Source organism: Seriola aureovittata, chromosome 2, assembly GCF_021018895.1.
Source record: "Seriola aureovittata isolate HTS-2021-v1 ecotype China chromosome 2, ASM2101889v1, whole genome shotgun sequence".
Classification (NCBI taxonomy): Eukaryota; Metazoa; Chordata; class Actinopteri; order Carangiformes; family Carangidae; genus Seriola; species Seriola aureovittata.
In genome coordinates this window covers 18,289,416-18,310,113 of record NC_079365.1, presented here as the reverse complement: position 1 = coordinate 18,310,113, position 20,698 = coordinate 18,289,416, and the positions used below count along the sequence as shown (strand labels likewise).

The 20,698-nt window shown below is 39.5% G+C and overlaps 4 protein-coding genes across 6 annotated transcripts; 2 read left to right on the top strand and 2 right to left on the bottom strand.

Moving 5' to 3' along the window:
• Window positions 1-499: 499 nt before the first annotated feature.
• Window positions 500-6,913, bottom strand: mon1bb (MON1 secretory trafficking family member Bb). Of its 2 annotated transcripts, none has more exons than XM_056394568.1 (6): window positions 6,793-6,913; window positions 5,997-6,091; window positions 5,297-5,893; window positions 4,041-4,833; window positions 3,133-3,280; window positions 500-2,111 (listed from the first exon to the last, which is right to left on the bottom strand). In XM_056394568.1, the coding sequence occupies exons 1-6, from the start codon at window positions 6,816-6,818 to the stop codon at window positions 1,884-1,886; spliced, it is 1,887 nt and encodes a 628-aa protein (XP_056250543.1). In that variant the 5' UTR covers window positions 6,819-6,913; the 3' UTR covers window positions 500-1,883. The 2 variants fall into 2 exon arrangements, with proteins under 2 accessions (XP_056250543.1, XP_056250550.1); XM_056394575.1 differs by lacking the exon at window positions 6,793-6,913 and adding an exon at window positions 6,673-6,786.
• An 836-nt stretch (window positions 6,914-7,749) lies between these two features.
• tcta (T cell leukemia translocation altered) lies at window positions 7,750-10,665 on the top strand. Its single transcript, XM_056394529.1, has 3 exons — window positions 7,750-8,168; window positions 8,254-8,305; window positions 8,582-10,665. Exons 1-3 carry the CDS (start codon window positions 7,958-7,960, stop codon window positions 8,622-8,624), a joined length of 306 nt encoding a protein of 101 aa, XP_056250504.1. The 5' UTR covers window positions 7,750-7,957; the 3' UTR covers window positions 8,625-10,665.
• On the bottom strand, window positions 10,394-14,835 carry glyctk (glycerate kinase). Of its 2 annotated transcripts, none has more exons than XM_056394515.1 (5): window positions 14,521-14,835; window positions 12,393-12,779; window positions 12,152-12,303; window positions 11,887-12,062; window positions 10,394-11,794 (listed from the first exon to the last, which is right to left on the bottom strand). In XM_056394515.1, the coding sequence occupies exons 2-5, from the start codon at window positions 12,746-12,748 to the stop codon at window positions 10,904-10,906; spliced, it is 1,575 nt and encodes a 524-aa protein (XP_056250490.1). In that variant the 5' UTR covers window positions 12,749-12,779; window positions 14,521-14,835; the 3' UTR covers window positions 10,394-10,903. The 2 variants fall into 2 exon arrangements, with proteins under 2 accessions (XP_056250490.1, XP_056250491.1); XM_056394516.1 differs by lacking the exon at window positions 14,521-14,835 and adding an exon at window positions 13,317-13,434.
• Window positions 14,836-14,950: 115 nt separating this feature from the next.
• On the top strand, window positions 14,951-20,205 carry wdr82 (WD repeat domain 82). The gene is made up of 9 exons (XM_056394518.1): window positions 14,951-15,320; window positions 16,359-16,456; window positions 17,077-17,143; window positions 17,258-17,357; window positions 17,472-17,588; window positions 17,708-17,863; window positions 19,087-19,156; window positions 19,509-19,651; window positions 19,947-20,205. The coding sequence occupies exons 1-9, from the start codon at window positions 15,160-15,162 to the stop codon at window positions 19,974-19,976; spliced, it is 942 nt and encodes a 313-aa protein (XP_056250493.1). The 5' UTR covers window positions 14,951-15,159; the 3' UTR covers window positions 19,977-20,205.
• The last annotated feature ends 493 nt before the right edge of the window (window positions 20,206-20,698 follow it).

The following is a 20,698-nucleotide window of genomic DNA, read 5'->3' as shown; positions in this document are numbered from 1 at the left end:
AAGTATAAGATTTGAGAACATGAAGGTAAAGTTCACCCACGTTTTTAAAATGAATACATCAGGACTGTTTGACTGCTTGACCCATTTTAAAAGGCAGAATTTACAGTAAGTCTAACCTTTGCAGCTTCCCATGTTATCCCATAATACATTGTGGAGGTGATCACATTTAACTTGTCAGGAAGGAAATGTCAAGTGACCATATTGTATATATCAACTATTTTTGGGGTTCATCAGCCACTGTTAACTTGTATCACATTAATTGGACCAATGAAAACAGCTGCTCTAATGCTCTACATAATAGAAAACTTCATTCTTGTAAGCAGCTTTGATGCAAGTGTACTTCTAGTGTTAACACTTTGTCGAACATTTAAAGGGAAGTTTTAGTTTTTGGTTGATACAATTTTGGGTAACACTTCACCAAACATTTTTATTTCAGTTAGGCTAGGGTGTTTAAGTTGGACACAACAAATGACACTGATGAATGACATGTCATTCAAAGTCTCAATTAAATGTTGGTAACCCTTTATTTTACGTTTTAAATTCTTATGGTGTTTCCTGGAAAGAGCTATGTAATTTTGTACTAATTGTACAGGTACTATCTGGTAGATTACACAAAGCGATTCATTGGAAATCTACCAACTGCATTGATTTTTGATACAATTAATACCAAACTAAATAGATCTTACCAGGAAAACTCCTAGAACATTATTATGTAAATTACAGAACTGCAAGATCAAGCATTACTTAATGTTAATTTGTCATCTGGTAGATAATAAATGAAGCTTATTCACTACATCTCTACTTCATTAGGACAAGTGTACATTTGTGCAACCTGGGATTTATTTCATAATACTATAGACATACTCTTAAGACTTGAATTGACAGGAAATTCCTCAGAGGACACAGGGATGAGGCTACTGTTTATAGACCATCTTTACAAAACTATTATCCAAAAAGAGAAGTACCTGAACTCACTACATCAGGTGTCAGCTGATAATTGTACAAGAAGTATCTGCAGAAAAACATTGCATGAGCTCTGAGGCATCGTCTTAGCTTAGATGATTTCCAGACTGACAAGGTTTGACTTCTATCAATGAAAACACTAACAATGGAAATATTGATTATGTAAAGTGATAATGTGTAACAGGCTGGGATATCCTATTTGTTTTTTCAGCCCAAAATGTAATATGAATGAAACCTGATGGTTTTAAATTTGAGTGGAAACATTAGTGGGATATAAAACAACACCATGTTTTCAAGTTGTGCCGCAGGGATGTGCAACCAATCCATAGATTTGTCTGTTCATGCACTATCATAACACACGACGGCTCATCACTGGTCTGGCAGTTCCAGTTGTTATTCCGATTTATGCTGAGCCCAAAAACACAACATACTTTCGATACTTGCATATCCAGTTTCATAACATTGGGATGTTTTTGTGTCATCATGAAAAAAAAATCTATATGTTATAACTAGTCTGAGAAAGGTAGTTTAAGTTCATTTTTCACCCCATTTTAACTTACACAAGAAAGAAAATATTCTCTCTTGTTGCAGTAATAAAACAATATAAAAACATTTAAATATCATTGCAATTACATTCTACCACAGTTCAATTTAAAACGTACTAATGCTGTTTTGCCCTGACTGTTTCTGATCGAAAGCAGTGATGCAATGACATGCTTTCTTGTTAAGGTAAGGAAATAATACTAGCTTCAAAGAGATCATTCCTTCTTAAATAGTGTAAAATGTAGTGTTTGATTCCAGTAGTCAATGTCTGTCAAGTCCAACAGGTGTCAAAACAGGGTTCAAAAATATCTTGGAACCAGTGTACAAACTATTGTTGAATGAGGCAGAGCCGCCACTATTGTAGCAATAAGAGAGTCCTATAGAAGAGACAAGAAGCCGTTGTCTGTGGAGTCTTGCTGGTCAGATTTTCCACCTCGAGAGCTCTTGCTGGGGTTTGGGGTGGTTGAATACTTCGGGGGATATCTGATGAAGAGACGGTCCTCCTCCTTTTTAATCCACCTTAGAAGTTTAGTGATAGCTGTAATAGCACAGGCCTTTGTCACCAGAGGACTGAAGCAGGTGTACAGCTCAAATTTACTTGTGACCTACAGTGGAGAGGAAAATGGACAATTTAGGTGAGGATATCAAACTGATCAAAAAAAGAAACTGCAACAATTTGTGACTCGGGTATGCACATGCACATTAGTAACTGGGTTACAGTCTGCCATCCGGTAAGCTGTTTTCTTAAACGTCATGTAAATGAGAAACCCAGTTTCCATAATCAGGGTAGGGAATTTGAGAAACCTGATTTCCCCAGCTAGATCTTGCTGGAGAATGCAGATTTCTTGGCCGTGTATATACATAACGGAGTTTCTAATTGGCTTTTTACACATACGAATGTGGAGGATGAAGAATTCAGAAAAAATAAATGAATAAAAATACTGCTGTGGAAGCAAAGAGGTGTTATGAAAGGAGAGATGATTACATGAGTATATGTCCTCATGTTCAAGATAATCCGATCCAAAATCTGAATTAAACTTAAACTAACACAAAGTAGATTCTATAAGCCTAAATAACTCCATCATTCAATATTTGACTGTGTAGAGCTGCCACTATTAGTCAAATAATTGATTAGTCAGCTGTCAGGAATTTCAGAATTTACTTTAATATATATTTTTAAAAAAGCTAGAAAAATTAAACACATATTGATTCCAGCTTCTCAAATATCATGATTTGATGCTTTTTGGTATCATGTATAATAGTAATGTGTTGTGGACTGTTGATCGGACAAAACATAACATTTAAAAACATCAACTTGGACTATTTCATTTCATGGGTTCTTCCCTGGCCTGTTCCTCATCCCTCCACCAAGTTCAGTGCAAATTGGTTAAGTACTTTTGAGTAATCCTGCTGATAAATAAACAGACATGGGTGAAAACATAACCTCCTTGGCAGAGGTAATAAGATCAGTGTGGGGGAGGAATCCAATTACTGACCTGCGGCATGTATGCATGTATTTACAGTGGATGTACACAAATTTGTCCACTTACCAACATAACCTGATTTCTCTGAATAACCTTTTCCTGAGTACATCTTATAAATGTGTCCATAACCACAGCTACATACCCAGGCTAGCAGAGTTTCTCTCTCAGCGACATGGTAGATGAGCTTGAGGGGTCGTGAGGTGCTGTGGATGCGGCTGTGCATATAACGATAAAGGTCGAGCAGTCTCATTTTCTCCCCCTCACTGCTGTACGGCGCCTCCATCTCTGGGCTACATGCGGCAACAAATCGTAGGTTACAGACAGAAAAGTCACATAAGGTTCTTTGATAAAAAAAAAAATATATAGTGATGCAATAATACAGAGACATGAGGACTACAGTGATGAATTTTTAAATCACTGAAACTATTCATTTGTGAATCTGATGGGACAAAAATTACACAGCAAAATGCCAAAACACAGCTTCCAAAATTATTTAAAAGGGAGACTTTTTGCTCTTTGTACCCTTGTTCTGAACAGTGCCAAGTAAACAAATGTGTTATTGCTATTTGAAGTGTAGCGCTATGATTATCTGCATAATTTCACTTTTATTCTCAAGGTTTCGACTGGCTGCTGACTCATGTAATAGGACACCTAATTCTTTCAGTTCAGCTCATTAGGAGATAAGCGAAGTGACACGTCAGGATTAGTGGAATACAATTTGAAATTCTTACAGTTTTTAATTCTCTGTGCCCTTGTAACTGGTAGCCCTATTTCAGAAACCCTTTTAATCTGAGGTACTTAATATAAAACAGGACACATTTGTAAACACCAACCACACTTAGCTTTTTTTTTTTTTTTAAGACGGGCTTTCATACTTTCTCAGGTATTTATTTCACTGCCTAACATTAAGTGCAATTTAAAATACTCTATAAAAGCACAAAATAAATAACTTGTTGTTCACTTTTTAAACATAAAGCACCAATGACGCCTCAGAAGTCCCTAGTGTTGTTGCATAGACAATGACAGATACACACAAAGACACACACACACCTGGTGAACTGAGTGAGCTGGCGGTAGTTGTCTGGAACATCAAAGGGCTTGTACATGAAGTGTCTGAGGTCTGAGACGCCCACCTGGCTCACGCTGTATGACTGGGCTTTGGCAATGAGGCTCAGGGAGTTCTGAGCCACCATGGCCTCCTCTATCTTCCTCTTGCACTCAGCTACAGCGTAGAAAGCTTCCTTGTCTGTCGAGAGCAGCAGCAAACAAACAGTGCATTCTGGAGGGTCCAGGTAAGAAATGTATGCATAAAAGTAACAGTCAGGATTAAAGAGAGGGAGGCAGATGGGAGTCCAGATCTCCCCAGCCTGAAAGGCAGAGGAGGCTCCGATGAGGTTGAGCAAGAGGTGGACGTCAGCAGGCTCCAGCCGGGTGTCCTCGATGACGGTCTTCTCTTGGACGATGGTGAGCAGCTGGTTCTTGGCGATGAGGATGGAGAAAACTAGATTGGGCGTGATAGCTTTCTGCAGGATCTGGCTGAGAGAGTCCCTGAGAGAGGAGGCTAGGGGTAAGCAGTGTATTGCTGCGAGGAGGAAGCTGGGGTCTGAATCTACCAGGTTGAGGAGGCCGTCCAGGATCTTCTCTGAGCCTGCCAAGAGTCTCCTCAGATCGTAGTTTTTCTTGTGTTCAAAGATGCGGGATATGCTGGCCTGCGTGAGCATGCTGATGATCTGATAGTATACGTAGAGGAGCTCTCCACGCAGCTGCTGCTCAGACTGACGACTGCTGGAGACACACACGAGCACTAGGGGCCCTTTTTGTAAGAACACCACAGTGTGCTCCTCTGATGGAAGGAAGAAAAAACATCAGCAAAATAAAGATCATACTGAAGGTATCAGTAAATGACAACTAAGTACACCCCCCAATACTCAATGTCTCTGCACTCAAAAATACTGTACATCTTTCAGACTTGGAAATTAGCATATTGTCCAAAATAAAACGCTATATTTAATAATAAATACAAATCAATACAAAGTGACTGTAAAACAATACTCTAAATGCATGAATTTTTACTTGTTTCTCTCACTTGTACAGCACTTGTTGTCAATTGGCAATAATTATCTTGCCCTTCACAGCAAGTCAGAGGTACTGCAGCCTGCTGTCCACCTCTTCCCAAAGTCCTTTGCAAAATTTCTACACTTGCTGTCATATTAGAGAATTGAAAATGTCTGATCACCTGTGACATACCCAGTTGAAATTCACAATAATATCACAAAAAAAAAAAGAAATCACACAAAAGCTCTCACCTGAATAGACTGAGCGGATGATATTATCGCTACTTTGGACAAAGGACACCAATGCCATCATGACTCCCATTGTGGATGACAGAGCCTCTTCACTGCCATATCGAGAATAGATGGGTTTGCCTGCTTCACTTAGCACAAAAACATGCTTCCTGTGCTGCCGCCAGCTGTCAGCTGTCACATCCTCATCACGATGAGACATAAATGAAGGAGACTCCTGGGTGCCTGCCTCCAGCAAGGGGGATGACCTTCCCTTCACACCTATACCTTGCTCCTCCAGCTTGGCCTTGGCCAACATTGTTACAACAAACTCTCCAGAATCGCTCTGGTCATTGTCTATGGCAGCATCCTCAGTTCCTCTTTCAGTTGTCTCGGTGGATTCATTGTTCTGACACTCAGAGTTTTCTGCCGCCTCAGTCTCTAGCTTTTTTACCTGGTTAGAAACGTGCTCTGCGTCCAGACTCTGCTCCTGTGCTGTAACATCCGACAGGTGCAAATCTGCAGGCTCCTCTTTCACAACAGTAGTACCGTTGTTTCTCTCCACAGGGTCAGGAAACATGTGATTGCCCAAGAGGGAAAGAGAAGTTGCCAAGGTGTCAGCTAAGATGAAAACAAAATTAAATTATGAAATGAGTGATGAAAATGAAGGCATGGGCGTTAAAAATTAAAATAGCTTTAATGAAAGATCATATAATTTATTCACCAGGTGGATTGCTCTCTGAGGGTGAATCACAAATCTTCACTCCCTGTGCCTCTCCTTCTTGATGATTGTCTCTCTCCATGATACCATCCCAGTCACTGGAGATTAAATAAAAACATACTATAACCAAACAATTTCAAACAAACAGCTTTATATCTAATATAATGCAATGGTTGTAGCTGAACCTTGGGAGAGCACGCATCTCAAATCTCATGAATAGGAGCACTCATAATGGACCAGTGACAGGGTCACATGATGACAACTCCAAGATGCCGAACAGACTGTGGAATTTCAGACTGATTACAACTTCCAGCAGGCTGGTTAATGCTATACTACAGATAAACGACAGTTGGTTGGACGGAGAGACGAAAGTAACTGTTCCAACGCTAGGGAGCAAACGTGTGTCTAATAATAGCTTAAGATACTTATGAAGCTAATGGTAGCTTCTCTGCTAATGTGCACGCCGTCGAGAAATCTTACTTTTGCATTAGCATAGATGTTTGACTGTGAATTCCGATGCAGCTCAGTAAATGTTGGCTATAGTTACACGGCTAACACTGCCTGCTAGCAAGCGACACACACAGATCAATTTCATGGCCTTGGCTTAACAGTGAGCAATGCAAGCAATCGTGGTCAACTAAAATTAAACAGATAAAGACACTTTATCATTGAAACTTACGATTTTGGTGCCGTCAAAACGTTGGGTTAAATATCTAATTTGCTACATTAACTTTCATCGGGAGCCCGGTTGCAAACAGGCTGTCAAGAATGAGGAGCAGAAAACAAATTTTCCTCTTACCACAGCAGACATCCGGAATCTCTCATGACAAGCTGAGTTGACCAATCAGGTTACTCGCTGGCTTAGGCTAGTCCCGCCCCCTCAGGGTGACGTTCCAGACAGAAAATGTGATGCACTGCACGAGACTGTAACATAATTTTTTTGCTGGATGAGTTAAACATACAACATAAACGACACAACATTGTTAAGTTTTTATTTAAAGCTATCCCAATTTAACATGTGTGAATTGTATGACTTTCTGTAACAAAACAATAAAACAGGGTTGGCCACTTGCCTTTTCGTGTAGCTAACGTAGATACGAGCTAATTAGACCCATCGTGGCCTTAGCGTTCGCACTGAATTCAGAGCGCTCACATAACGTTCCCTATGGAAATATTAGGGAGAACAGTGGACGCGTTGTTTTTATCGGTTATCCAGCAGCAGGTTGCGTCTTCATTAATTTTCTTGTCATCTGGCAGGGGTCTGCTTTATGTCCGGGGGGATAAAATGTTTGCCAGAGGCGAAACCAACGTTTGAATCGTATAAATGCACTCCGCCGGCAGCGACTGCCTCGTCATGCTATAGCTACCGCAGCTGAGCGGGAGAGAGGAGCAGTAAACTGTGTCGAAGTGCGTGATTTAAACGTTGGCTTCGCCCCGGACACGCATTTTATCGTTCGTGCCATACAGCAGACATGTGTGTGGTCACAAAAATACATATAAAGGTGGAATCTGCCTCTAGAAAACGCGTTTCTAGAAAAAAGTTACGTTGTATTTATTTTTTTCCCTTACGGTTTGCGTAGGCATTGCTGCTGTGGGATAAAGCAGTGACAGCTAATTTGCTATTGTATGTTGGTAATAGTTAATTACTTTTCGTTTGTAAAATGTAGTAATGGTGTGTATAACACCAAAGACTTAAATAGTCTTGTCAGACAATAATTAAACACCTAGTTTAGCTAAAAGAAAAAAATTACAGTATTTCTGAAGGATGTTTACGTGTGAGGTAGCGGGGCTACGTAAACTACGTCATGTCCGATTCTTCAACCCAATCCACTCATAAGCATCGTAACGGTAGATATGGCGACCAGGATGTCTTATGCTACATAGCCAAAGTGATGTTTTTTAAACGGCCCAACGGACACAAAGTTCACCCAGTTGTTTCCACATTAGCTGGATAATCGGACACTATGGAGGAACCGTGGGACTTTGAGTTTTTGTCCCGCATCGCTGACAGCTGCTTATCGTTTCTCTCCGAGTTTGTGGACGACTGGCTCGCCAACGATATGAGAGTCTCCATATTTAAGATTTTACTAAGCTGGTTAATTTTTAGTCTTGTCGCAATTCACTTTGCATGGAAAGTCTACGGGAATACAGTGAACGATATGTATTACCGACAGGGTGAGTTTTCTTTGTCTTTATCCATATCGCTTGCTTAACTCGTGCTAGCCACATTAGCTTTATCTCTGTCTGTGTTGATGTTCAGGGACTGGGCAGAACGGAGGCACACCTGACACAGCACCTCACCTGAGTGGATGGTATGTGTTAAAGCATCATGCTGCTTCAAGCAAGTGGCTTACCTTCCTGACTCTGTCTGATACTCTGTTTCAGTATAGTTACGAAGTTGAATGGAGACACTGTAATTATGTTCTCTCAACTGAAGCTGCAACATTTATTACCATCATATCACTGATGATGCTTGGGTGAAAATGTGTATTAGTGTTACAGATGTTTTATTGTACTGAAATAGCATTAATCTCATTGTTTTCTTTTTTGGTTGTTTTGTTGGCAATAACATTCTGTTATTCTTGCAGGGAAAGTAAAGCAGGCGATACTCTGAAGACTCATCGAGATTAACAGGACAATGGGCTTGGACTGTGGACTTTATCCAAGTGAGACCTGGACAGTTAACATCTCCCAGAGACACTGACTGCACCCAAGTTGTGAAAATGATACTTTTCAGTGTATTCAAGATGGATGCACCTTATGGCGACTGCCTAGAGAAATTTTATGTCTCACTTATATCCCTTAAATTGCACATATAGTGCTGTAACATATTTATTTCGGACTATCAACTTTGCTCATTGAAAATGACTTTATTCTGCATAAAACCTGTTCGGCTTCATCGTCAACTTTTTTCATTTCTTTCAAGAGACTTTAGTACAAATGTGAAAAATATTGATGGGTTTGCATGTGAGTTGAGAATGCTTTAAGAACGCTGTTTTGATAGCAGATATGAAATTTTCCATCCCAAGACCACAAGCAAGAGAAAGTAATTGTACTTGACTTGAATGATGTATGAAGGGAAAAAGGTACATGATTTTTTAAAGTCAGGACACGCAGGATGATATGGACAGGTTTTTGAATGTTAAGGCTGAATTGCAATTGCACCAGCAAGAGCTAGTGTATGATGATGGCGAGTGCTGTGCACATCTAGTTATAATTTTAAAGATTCCTTACGGTGGACAGGATCATTTTCATCACTTCTATTTGATAAATAATCCATATGGTCTATTTAAAGACAAATCCATGAAAATCAGTTCGTGTTGTACATCTTCCATGATTTTTCTGGTAAATTTGAAACACCATTGTTTGTCTTAACATGTAAGGGGTGTTGCATGCACTTAATGGGAGACAGAATACCTGTGTTAAGTATTCAGCCCCTCTGACTTTTTCATGTTTCATACATTAATTCACAGCAAACACCTGTGTCAAAGTGAAAACAAATCTCTACAGATTGATTAAAATTAAGTACAAAGCAAGAGTATATTCATCCAATTTATGACATCCAAAGTGCACAATTTGAATATAAATCACATGTGTAATAAGTGTCAGATGATTTTATGATTTTTTTTTTTCCTGGATGCGTCACAACCTGTAGCTTTATTGCCACTCAAAAAAACCCTTCTCAAGCTCTATACTCTATCAAATTCACCAGAAACCCAACACCCTTACCATGAAGCATGGTGGCATGTTGTGGGGGTGCTTCTCTGCAACAGGCCCTGGTGGCTTGTGAACGTAGAGAGCAAATGAATGCAGAAATATACTGAAAACTTGCAGAGAAAAACCCGCCTCAGTGTGCAAGACAACTGTGACTTGGGAGAAGATTTATTTTTCAGTCGGACACAGGATTGGCTGTTAATCGATGTCCACACCTCAATCCAGGATTAGCAGGAGGAATTGAAAATTGCTGTTCATCCAATCCCCATGTTACTGGAAAGTGTTACTGGAGAGTAGCTATGCAAAGAAGACTGGGGGAAAAAGTGCAATGTCCAGGTAGCAAAGCTGACACAGACATATCCATTCTGGGTAGACTCAAGGCCATAAATGTTGGCAAAGGTGCCTCTTTGCTTGAGAAGGGTGAACACAACTATTATATTTTTATATTTGTATGCAGTACGTACAAGTTTGTTTCACTTTGACATTATTTTTTTATGTTAATCTTTGTGAAAATAATAGTTACATCCACTGTGATTTGATGTACAGTAATAAAACATGAAAATGTCAGAGGTGTTGAATAGTGTATGTACTTCCACGTGAGCCAACCTACAGTCAACTATTGTAACCGACATGTTATATTGTTATAGCAGTAGCTGCAAGTCTGTAGTACAAGACAATATACTGCATTGTGTATTTATAGAACTCTTTAATGATGTACATAGTATTTGTCAAATAAATTATTACAACAAAATGATCAGCATATATTAGGTACCTTGACGTACCTGAAGAGACCAGCAGCAAAGCAGGAAGATAATGAACTTTGCAAGTCGTGCAAACAGCTTGATTGATGTTACATTTGTGTAATGTACTTGAAAATACTGATGTTGTTGATGCCTGTTATTTCTATGCTGTGTTGTAAAACATAATTTGCTGTGATTAAAAAAAAGATTTGCGTTAAGTCCAGTTTTTAGTTTTTTCCCTGCTGAAAAACCTCTAATGCTGATAACAAAAATTACATCCCAATTTTATTCTTTGTGGTTGTTAGATTTTCATATAGGAATACCAATCCTTCTCTCATGTAGGTCTATGCACAGTTTTCCCGACATGGGCAAAAAATGTTGAGTTGAAAAACCTCATACCATGCCAAGTCAGAGAACCAGATAGAGTACTTTTTAAATGCAGGATCCAATTTTGAATTATCTTATGTTAATGGGAATCGGTGGAATAAGTAGCATGTGCACATCCATCACATTGGTGCAGGTTAGGCCAGGTACAAGTAAATGTTGCCCAGCAGAAAGATGTGAAAAAAATGAGTAAGAATCATTGTTAGTAAGGAAGTTGTTGATGTCCAGCCCCTGTGCTTGTGCTTCTTCATACAAACCTCCATCGGTAATGGCCCCTGCTGCCTCAGTGGGTCCATCCTGACCATCAGTTCCACCACTCAGGAAGACAGGACCATTAGGTGGGAGCTGCAGGCCTCTCAGCTCCAGTCCAACTCGCAAAGCCAGCTCCTGGTTCCGACCACCTTGACCCTTTCCTGTCAATTCCACAGTGGGCTCACCTCCAGCTAACAGACACGTGGCACCCCATCCTTCCGTACGCCCTTCATCTAAGACCTGCATGGTGCGGCACAGGTCCCAGCTCTCCACACCTACTTCAGGCCCTAGCCTCAGCACCTCAGCAGCAATCTCAGGAGGAGGTTCCTCTTGACAGCATGCAAAGCGGGCCAGGAGGCCGTAAAGTCTGGAGACTGACCTTACATCGCCACACACTCCTGGTGACAGAACAACAGGGCGGAAACCTAGCTCTCGGGCCCGGCGACCTGCGCACTTGAGGGCGACGCTGTTGGAGCCAATAACAGCATTAAGAACATTTTCTGCCTTTTCTATTTCATCCTTGTTCTCTTTCCACCGGGGACTTGGTCTCCCAAGGACATCCTTCACTGAAGCTGGTAGAGAGTTCAACAGCTTGTACTGTTCAAGGATTGACAAAACTTCCTCAGGCCACACCTCACTTCGGACTGTGGGGCCACTGGCTATCAAGTCCAGAGGATCTCCAATCACATCAGACAGTATCAGTGCAACCACCTGTGAAGGGTTCAGAGGGGTGACATTCAAAGCAGAGTGCTGAAATGACTTCTTAACAACAAACAAGTGTTTAAAAAATAAAAGTACATTACCTGTGCAGGGTGAGCATAATGTGCAAGCCCTCCACCCTTTAAGAAAGAAAGGGCACGACGTACAGTGTTCAGCTCTTGAATAGTGGCACCAGCAGCTGCAAGTTTGCGGGTAACATCCAGTTTCTCTTGCAACGAAATTGGTGGGATGGGTGCAGGTAAAAGCGCAGAACCTCCACCTAGAAAGAGTTGAATCACCTTTAGTTGAATTTACATTTTAAGGTATAATTTTGTTAAGAATCAGAATTAAGAGAAGTGATGTGTTTACCTGAAATCAGTACAAGTAGCAAGTCTTTCTCTGTCAGTTCACTGGCTAACTGTTTGATTCCTTCAGCTGCCTTCTGGGCATCAGAGTCAGGCAAGTTGTGTTTGGCTCCCTCCATTACTTTGATGTGACTGTTTTCTTTTAACAACAGATGACTGTGATAGAAGTGAGAAATTTTATTACACTTTATCTGTTTTTCTGTGTAATATTTCAAGTTGTTTAACTCTTAAAGTTTTTTGCTTACTCTTTCCCATGCTGCTTTAATGTCTGCTGAATCCCATGTGGCACACTTATGACTCCATTCACTAAGTGATCCCCCACTATCCTCTCTGCCTCAGCAGCCATACCCAGTACAGCTTTTCCAAAGCCAACCAAGTGCAGGTTGTGTTTCAGTGTGAATTTTTGACCATTGATAATGACTGAGTCCTCCTTGCGCTCTATACTCTGCCGCACCACAGTGTCTGGCTGCACAGCCTCCACTGCAGCTACAAACACCTTGCGTGCCCGTGAGTCCATTGACATTTTGCACAATGTAGGTTTCCTCCTGCCCACAAGGGCCAGAAAAGGCTGAGGTCGGAACAAGGAAAGAACACGTGCCATGGACACTTCACTGGGTCTGAGCAGAAACTGCCTAAGGAATGAAAAAAATCAGGTGTCAGTGTATAAGGACAGTTAGCACTAAAGCAGGTTATTTTAAAAAAAGACCACACATATAGAATACGACTTGAAAGGATGAGAGGAAAGGTCAAATATTCTACAGTTACTCACAAATCATTTTTGTTGGTTGAAGGCCACTTTTACCTCTCAAGTAAATCCTTTTCCAAAGAATGCAAACATTTCTGCAGTACTAACTGACAGCATGGACTAAAAATTGTTCAGTCATTAAAATGATTGATAGCTCAGTTAAAACCTTACTAATTAAATCTGAAGACTTCAGGATTACACTAGTGTATGGGGCTGTCGTATACCTCTTCTACCCACATAAATTGATATTTTCTTCATGCATTAACTGTTTACTTCTAAAGGCTGAAAAGGAAGTGTACAAACCTTTGCCTAGTGGTTTGTTTTGTGTTTATATCAACCAAAATCTTGCTTAGATAATTGCCATAAATCAGTAAACACATTTCCCATAAAACTGTGTTTTCTCAAGACTCATGCATCTGCCTACCTGTGAAAGTTGTAAATGGGATATAAAGCCTGAGGATTCCAGTGGAAGCCTGTTATGTGTGCTCCAGCTCAGCAGTAAGTGTAGCAAAAATTTGACCAGACACTGACTGGGGTTGTGTACCCTATGTGTAATGATTGACTTGAATAGAGCACGGGACACATCGAAGCCACCCAGCTGTGCACTGTTTCTTTAGTTGTACATTTTTTTTTGCCACAGACTAGGTAACAACTAAAAGATGAGTCAGTGATACCAGAAGTTAGTTCAGTGCTGGTATAAAATCAAACACAGTGATGAAATTCATGTGCACAGTATCCAACAGACTTTGGACCCATTCATGCTGTGGAATAGTTCAAAGGGTCCCAAGCCTAAATTCAGTGTAAAACAACCTTAAACTGGTTTAAACTGAATTCATGAGCACACTAAATGCAGGTATTTTCTCACTGCTGTGCAGACACCTGCATTCATGCTGTTGAAAACCACATATGGTACTCAGTGAAGCATTAATGATGTTTATGACAGCTGAAAGTCTTACATCTCTGGTTGAATCAGGTCAAAGTGGACAATATTTCAAATCAGTGAAAATTATTGTGATGAAGTACTCTGATCTTTCTGGTATTTCATGAACTAGATAAGTCTAAAAACATACATCAGGTTACTTTATCTATTATAACTCAATAGATTTTCCAGAAAAAATGCATTATATGCAATTTATTGTTATGGTGATATAAAATCAAATTTATCCTGAAAGAATTTTTTATCTATATTGCTTGGCCCTACAGCCCAAAATCTAAAATAAACAAAATTGAAAAGTTTGTTTGTTAAACCAACAACACTATAGAGGTGAACTGATTAGTCAATCGAAAGAAAATTCATCAGAAACTATTTTGATAACTTTTTTGGAGTGCTGATTGGTCAAAACACCAAGCATTTGGAGAAAGTCAACTTCTTTCATTAACGTTGCGCAATAATGGCTTGTTCAGGAATATGTTTACAGGTCAAAACGTTCTCTAAAGTTTAACTCTATTTTAGAACTGATGACATGAGGATTCAATTTTAAGTCGACACGAATCTGAACTTTAAGCCTGAATTTGTATGTTACCATGGTCACTGTCGATCTCTTGAAGTATCCAAGCAAATGTTCACTCTCCTGACATTCAACAAAAACACTCAGGCTGCTGACAGAACAGTCACGCTTGGTTCATACCTCAGACTTCCCTTTCAGTGGGGACACAACTCCTGCTGTTATTTTCTTCTGCGCTTCTCCCGCGGACATTTTCCTGCCTGGAGCACAACCTAGAAGCTGGCAGAAAGTAGAGCAGGCCGAACAACACGAACTGCTAAATGTGTCAGAAAGTGCTGGACCAGAGGGTCACCTGCTAACACAGGGAGCGGATGCGGAACTTACTCTGGTCCTGTCCGCTTCGGTGATATCGACAGAGTCGAAAAAGACAATAAAAAAATACAATTTTATCCAAAACCTGCCAAGATAATTAAGTTTTGTGTTGTTAAGTCACTGGCAATAGCTGGTCATTATTTTTTGTTGCTTAGTTACATGCAATTATCGCGATAACTATCTATCATATCGCGTGATTTCTAACCAGTGCGCGTGGTTGGTGATGAATATGCGCGTCACCGACGTGTCGAAGGCGGTGCTTTTCCCTCCCGTGGATCAAAAGTATCACAGGCGGGCTTTCGTCGCTGTTTTTGAATTATACTTCTTCTAAAATAACTTACAGAACCGCTGCAGTTTATATATATATACAAAGCACCACAAGTTACATCTGTAAGCCGGTTTAAAGTGTAAAACGAGGGCCTGCTTCCCCTCAGAGACAGACAGGCCATCATGAAGCTCACGGACAATGTGCTGCGGAGCTTCAGGGTTGCTAAGGTGTTCCGAGAAAACTCAGACAAAATTAACTGCTTCGACTTCAGTTCAAACGGAGAAACAATTATTTCCAGCAGCGATGACGATTCTTTGGTCTTGTACGACTGTCAAGAGGGAAAGTAAGTGCGGTTTCTGCAAATTTTACTGTGTTGTTTTTGCCGTTAGCTACCTGCTGTGCTAACTAGCGAGGCCTGCTGCACTGCGATAATACTCAACAGCGATTGTATGAAATGTGAAATTTCCGTGTATGCATGCAGTTTGAAAACTCCTGCAGCATTAATCCTGTCAGTCTATAGTAACTAATCTTATATGCTAGTAAGTAACATGCGGTGTGTTCATCATATTATCAGAAGTAGTCCTTGATCTGTTAAAATGTCTGAGGAGGGTTTTACAATTAAATAGTCTAACGTTAGCAATTATTAGGTATGTATGAGTTGACAAAAAACAAAAATTATATTAGTAAAACAGCACAGCTATTATTATGTAAACAAATAACATGTCTATTTCAATCTATCGATAATTTTGATAAGGCTAAAATAACAAATAGTGCTGAATATAGCTGTCGCAATTAATCGATTAGTCGATGGACATTTTCATGAGAAATAAATCGTTTTCGTCATTTGTTGGTTAAAGGTTTTTAAATGTGATAGTTTGCTGCTTTTCTTGTGTGATTGTAAACTGAAGAATTATGGGTTTTGGTAATGAAAATAGTGTAGTTGCATCTTAGTGCTGAAACAATGAGCTGATAAGCAGAAAATGAATCACCAACAATTATTTAACAACATTTTCATAACTGATTTATTTTATTATAGCATAAATGTAAAGCATTTGCTGGCCCCACCTTCCCAAGTGAAGAAAAAAGTAAAAAGTTAATCAGTTAGTAAGGAAAAACAGCCAATAATGTACATAATTGTAAATGCAACCGTACAGTAATCTGTTTGTATTTATATGGCTAGAAAATGTCACAGCACAGTCTTTGATACATGGAGATGTAAAATAAGGAAGCAAGTAACTCTCCATTGAGGATGTAACTTGAATCTGTGTTGTATTCTTACGAAATGTTAAGTAATAATTACATAAAGACGATGAGATTATTTTTCAGAGCAGATTTATATTATTGCTGATTTAAATGCTTATTTTGCTCTGATTTATGGCAGACCCAAGAGGACCCTCTACAGTAAAAAGTATGGAGTGGATCTGATCAGATACACACATGCTGCAAACACTGTGGTCTACAGTTCCAACAAAATCGATGGTATGTTCATGCACAAAAACTTGTTGGGTTTTTTGGGTTGGGGGGGGGGGGCTAAATGAATGAATAGTGACATTAATAAATTTCAGTTTGTGCCTAAGGTGATAGTGTTTGTGTGTGTGTACCTACCTGTAATGATAATGTTATATGTGTGATCATGAATAATAGGAAGTCATTAGAGGCATTGATAATGGTAAGATAGGGCAAAAACAAGTAGCCTAGAGGTATTCATCCTGCATTTTGCATATATTCAGACAGTTGAATCACCTCATTGTTATGCAGGAGAAGGCACTTAAGTTATAGTAGACTATATTATATTGGACTGTGGAGACACTGATTTTTAAAGGATGCCATTCCCCTGTGGAAAGCTGCTGGATCATGAGGAGCACACTACTCACTTTGGTCTGAGGTAGTTGTTTGTACAGTTTGAGGGTCTGTGATTCTGCCCCATACAGGAGCTAACTGTACAAGTGACTGCCTTGCCCACGGTTGAGTCAACTCATCAGACCTGCCCGTAATTGACTGTATGTTCTTAATGCCATCTTGGTTGTGCTTATCCTTTCTTAATGTATGACATGACAGATTTCTTCCTAATGTTAATGGTGTTGCTTCTTTTCCTTTAGATACTATCCGGTACCTGTCCCTTCATGACAACAAATACATCCGCTATTTTCCAGGGCATAACAAAAGGTGAGGACTGGATTTATGCTGGCCCGTCTTTCTTTGTTTTCTACCTTGATTTGATTTACTGTCTAAGTTGGAAGTTGCTGTATCCTCATTTTTCCCCTTGTTTTTTGTTATCAGAGTGACATCTCTCTCCATGTCTCCTGTGGACGACACATTTATTTCTGGCTCATTAGACAAAACTATCCGACTATGGGATCTCCGGTCACCTAACTGCCAGGTAAGTATCTTTTCTTGTAATTTGGTGAACACCCACTGGGGTTGCTCTAATATCTAATATTAAATTGTAAAAGAGGGATATAGCTGATACTGACTTTTGATCTGTCGCTTTTAGGGTCTGATGCACCTGCAGGGGAAGCCAGTGTGCTCCTTTGATCCAGAGGGTCTCATTTTTGCCGCTGGAATAAATTCAGAGATGGTTAAACTTTATGACCTGCGGTCATTTGACAAGGCAAGAAGTGTTTGTGTGTATGTGTGTGAGAGAGACCATTCATATGTCTTATCTAAAATTTTAAATGTATAACCACAATTTAATAGAAGCAAAAGAGTCATCATCATTCTTGTCAACAGGGTCCCTTTGCAACCTTCAAGCTCCAGTATGATCGGACATGCGAGTGGACAGGGCTGAAGTTTAGCAACGATGGAAAACTAATCCTTCTTTCTACTAATGGCGGGGCTCTTCGCATCTTAGATGCTTTTAAGGGTGCTGTGCTACATTCCTTTGGGGTAAGAGACAACTCATCTTCATGCACTATGTATGGTAGTATCAATTACTTGAAACTAAAACACAAAGACAGATACATGTCTAAATCACACAGTTAGAACAGTGTGACCCACACCCGGTCAAATTACACCTGTTCGGTGACTAAATTCAGCAGATTTAAAAAGTGAAGCAATTATGGGACTTTCATTCATATTTTTAAAGAGTGATGAGGATCTGAAAAATTTCCCACTGTTTGTGAGGTGAAAGGATAGGGCTACCTCGTCTAAACTGAATGGTGTATCGGTCAGGACACAAGAATGAAGATGAGACGTAATTCTTTCTCAAACAGCGTTATGTTCCAGCAGTGTTTATTGTTCCATTGTCCATTAGGCACTGGCATCTTTACAGAAACAGAACATAACCACTGAAATATTAATAAAGAAATTCTGATATAAAAATATATGAATAGGCATTGTAAGGCCTACCTTTAACAAAAACAGTAACAGAAATAGTAACCTAGAGTTACAATTTATGAATGTAAATATTACTATTCACAGAAACAAACTCCACATTTTATAATTGACCAGCTTACGTACAGTTCAATGTCAACACCCGCTGGTCAAACAGGGTAGTACATAATGTCGTCCTCACATCACAACTCTCCCCCAACAAGATTATTAACCATTCACAGCAATATTGACTATACTAATTCAACTTAAAAATGTGAAAAATGACAACAGCTAACTTATACTTCCTCCAGTCAGTTACATTATTGTGACAATGTCAGAAATGTCTCTCATCACACTGTCTCTCATCACACTGTGATGAGAGACAATGAAACTTAATGGGGTGAAACTTAACAAGGCAAACTTAACAAGATATAACTTTAAGTAACAGCAAACAACAGACACTTACTTTCAGTCATTAACTCAATATTGGGAGTACTAGAGCACACAGAAGAAGAACATCAATAATTACGGGTAAATCTGGTTCGAACTGTAATGCAATCACATTATTTGGAAGCCTCTCCCACTTTTTTCACACACCACCGCAAACTGTTTTGAAGGTGGATACTCATTTCCTGCAGCCAGATAACATGACTACTAAAATGATACACAGCCTTTTACACACCCACCAAATGCTGTCTTTAATATGTTTTCTCTGTATATACTAGTGTTCACTGTTGAATCACCATTCTGCACAGAATAATTCATTTTCACGGATGGTGCTGTTCATTTACCCACAGGGCTACAACAACAGTAAAGGTGTAACACTGGAGGCATCATTCACTCCTGACTCTCAGTTCGTTATGATCGGTAAGTTAAGCCTGCCATTTCTCTTTTGTTGTTGTTTCACTGTTGTAAATAGTTTCATGCATTATTTCATCCCAAAAAAGTTTAAAGGTATTTGATTATGAATTGTTCTAAAGTCACTCTGAAGTACAAAAATTGATTCCCGAATCAAAAAGATGCTGCAGAGCAAATATTTTGCATATTTAGACAAAAGAATGTAATGCTTAGTGGTATAGCGAGTCAATCTATGAAATGTCTCACCAATAGCATTCCTCTGACAAATAAAGGCATTGCTCAAAATAATGCTGGACTTAGCCATCATGTAACAATGCTGGTCCTTGTTTCATCCACTATTTTCATTGTCCGTTTATTTCAGGCTCGGAGGACGGAAAGATCCACGTGTGGAATGCAGAGAGCGGTATGAAGGTGGCTTTATTAGATGGGAAGCACACAGGACCAATTACCTGCCTGCAGTTCAACCCCAAGTTCATGACATTTGCAAGTGCCTGCTCCAACATGGTGAGTGGGGGCAGCAGTGCGGACGAAGGGAGTTGTTTTCTTAATTGCTTTTTAAACTGTGTTAGGCAGATAAACATGTTGATGTTGCTTAACTGTGCAGTTCATCGACTTCGAGTTTCTTGTTTTCATTCGCAGTATTACAGTTTTATTATTGTGTTACTCTCCCGTCCTGCCTCAAACTGTACACACTTGATAGAACTGTAGGCGGTGCTTGATTGACTTTCAAGCTTATAACATGAAATAAGGAGTCTTTCGTGTGGGTAACTTAAATTTGAAATGCTCTTTCATCTTTCAGGCATTCTGGCTGCCAACCATTGATGACTGATGAGAGAAAAATGAAGACACGGCTTCTGTTCAAGGCCAAATTCAAAGTGACCAGCAGGGGTCAGAACAACCAGCTCTATGTGAACACAGGGACTTGTGGCAAATTTAAAAAGTCAAATTGTAAATAAGTAGTTTTCAGAAATAGATTTCTTCTCTATTGTCTTTTTTATATTTCTATTTAACATTAAATTGTTTCTTTGTAAAAAAAAAAAAAAAATGTTTTGACTACATTGTGTTTAGTGTGTGTCCATGCTTATTGTTGTTGTCTTTGCCACACAATGAAGTGGTCAGCTGAGAGAGTCAGTTCAAACTGGCTCACACCCCACAATGATGTGAGTGAATTTTATTTATATAGCGTATTTGTTGTATTCCAAAATTTTTTATGCTTTGAAAGGAAAATATTTTATGAAGCACAAGTTATTATAATATGTTGATGCTTAGCTAGTTCACTTGTGAGCGGGTTTTGTTTGTTTTGTTTTTGTGATGAATTTATTTTAGTTCCCAGTGTAATATTTGTCAGGTTTTATTCTGACTACACATACTGTGGGGAAAACTGAGGTATGAGATTCACAAAGTTAACTAAATGGATACACTTTCCATAGCAACATGCTCTTTTCGATCTAATTTGGCTCCATTCTAAATACAATGAAAAGGCTGCTTTTTGCTGCCACCTCAGCCTAAATCACTTTGTAATTCATCTACTCAACAATATATGGTAAAAGA

Bases quoted from the DNA above. Each gene is read 5' to 3' on its own strand.
- mon1bb (XM_056394568.1), bottom strand. From the start codon at position 6,818: ATGAGAGATTCCGGATGTCTGCTGTG. The intron at 6,092-6,792 runs GTAAGAGGAAAA...TTTAATCTCCAG, and splicing joins GATTCCGGATGTCTGCTGTG to TGACTGGGATGGTATCATGG. The intron at 4,834-5,296 runs GTGAGAGCTTTT...TCCTTCCATCAG, and splicing joins CATCCGCTCAGTCTATTCAG to AGGAGCACACTGTGGTGTTC.
- tcta (XM_056394529.1), top strand. From the start codon at position 7,958: ATGGAGGAACCGTGGGACTTTGAGTTTTTGTCCCGCATCGCTGACAGC. The intron at 8,169-8,253 runs GTGAGTTTTCTT...GTTGATGTTCAG, and splicing joins CGATATGTATTACCGACAGG to GGACTGGGCAGAACGGAGGC. The intron at 8,306-8,581 runs GTATGTGTTAAA...TTATTCTTGCAG, and splicing joins GCACCTCACCTGAGTGGATG to GGAAAGTAAAGCAGGCGATA.
- glyctk (XM_056394515.1), bottom strand. From the start codon at position 12,748: ATGGCACGTGTTCTTTCCTTGTTCCGACCTCAGCCTTTTCTGGCCCTT. The intron at 12,304-12,392 runs GTAAGCAAAAAA...CTTCTATCACAG, and splicing joins TTAAAGCAGCATGGGAAAGA to TCATCTGTTGTTAAAAGAAA. The intron at 11,795-11,886 runs GTAATGTACTTT...AACCCTTCACAG, and splicing joins ATTATGCTCACCCTGCACAG to GTGGTTGCACTGATACTGTC.
- wdr82 (XM_056394518.1), top strand. From the start codon at position 15,160: ATGAAGCTCACGGACAATGTGCTGCGGAGCTTCAGGGTTGCTAAGGTG. The intron at 16,457-17,076 runs GTATGTTCATGC...CTTTTCCTTTAG, and splicing joins CAGTTCCAACAAAATCGATG to ATACTATCCGGTACCTGTCC. The intron at 17,864-19,086 runs GTAAGAGACAAC...ATTTACCCACAG, and splicing joins CTGTGCTACATTCCTTTGGG to GGCTACAACAACAGTAAAGG.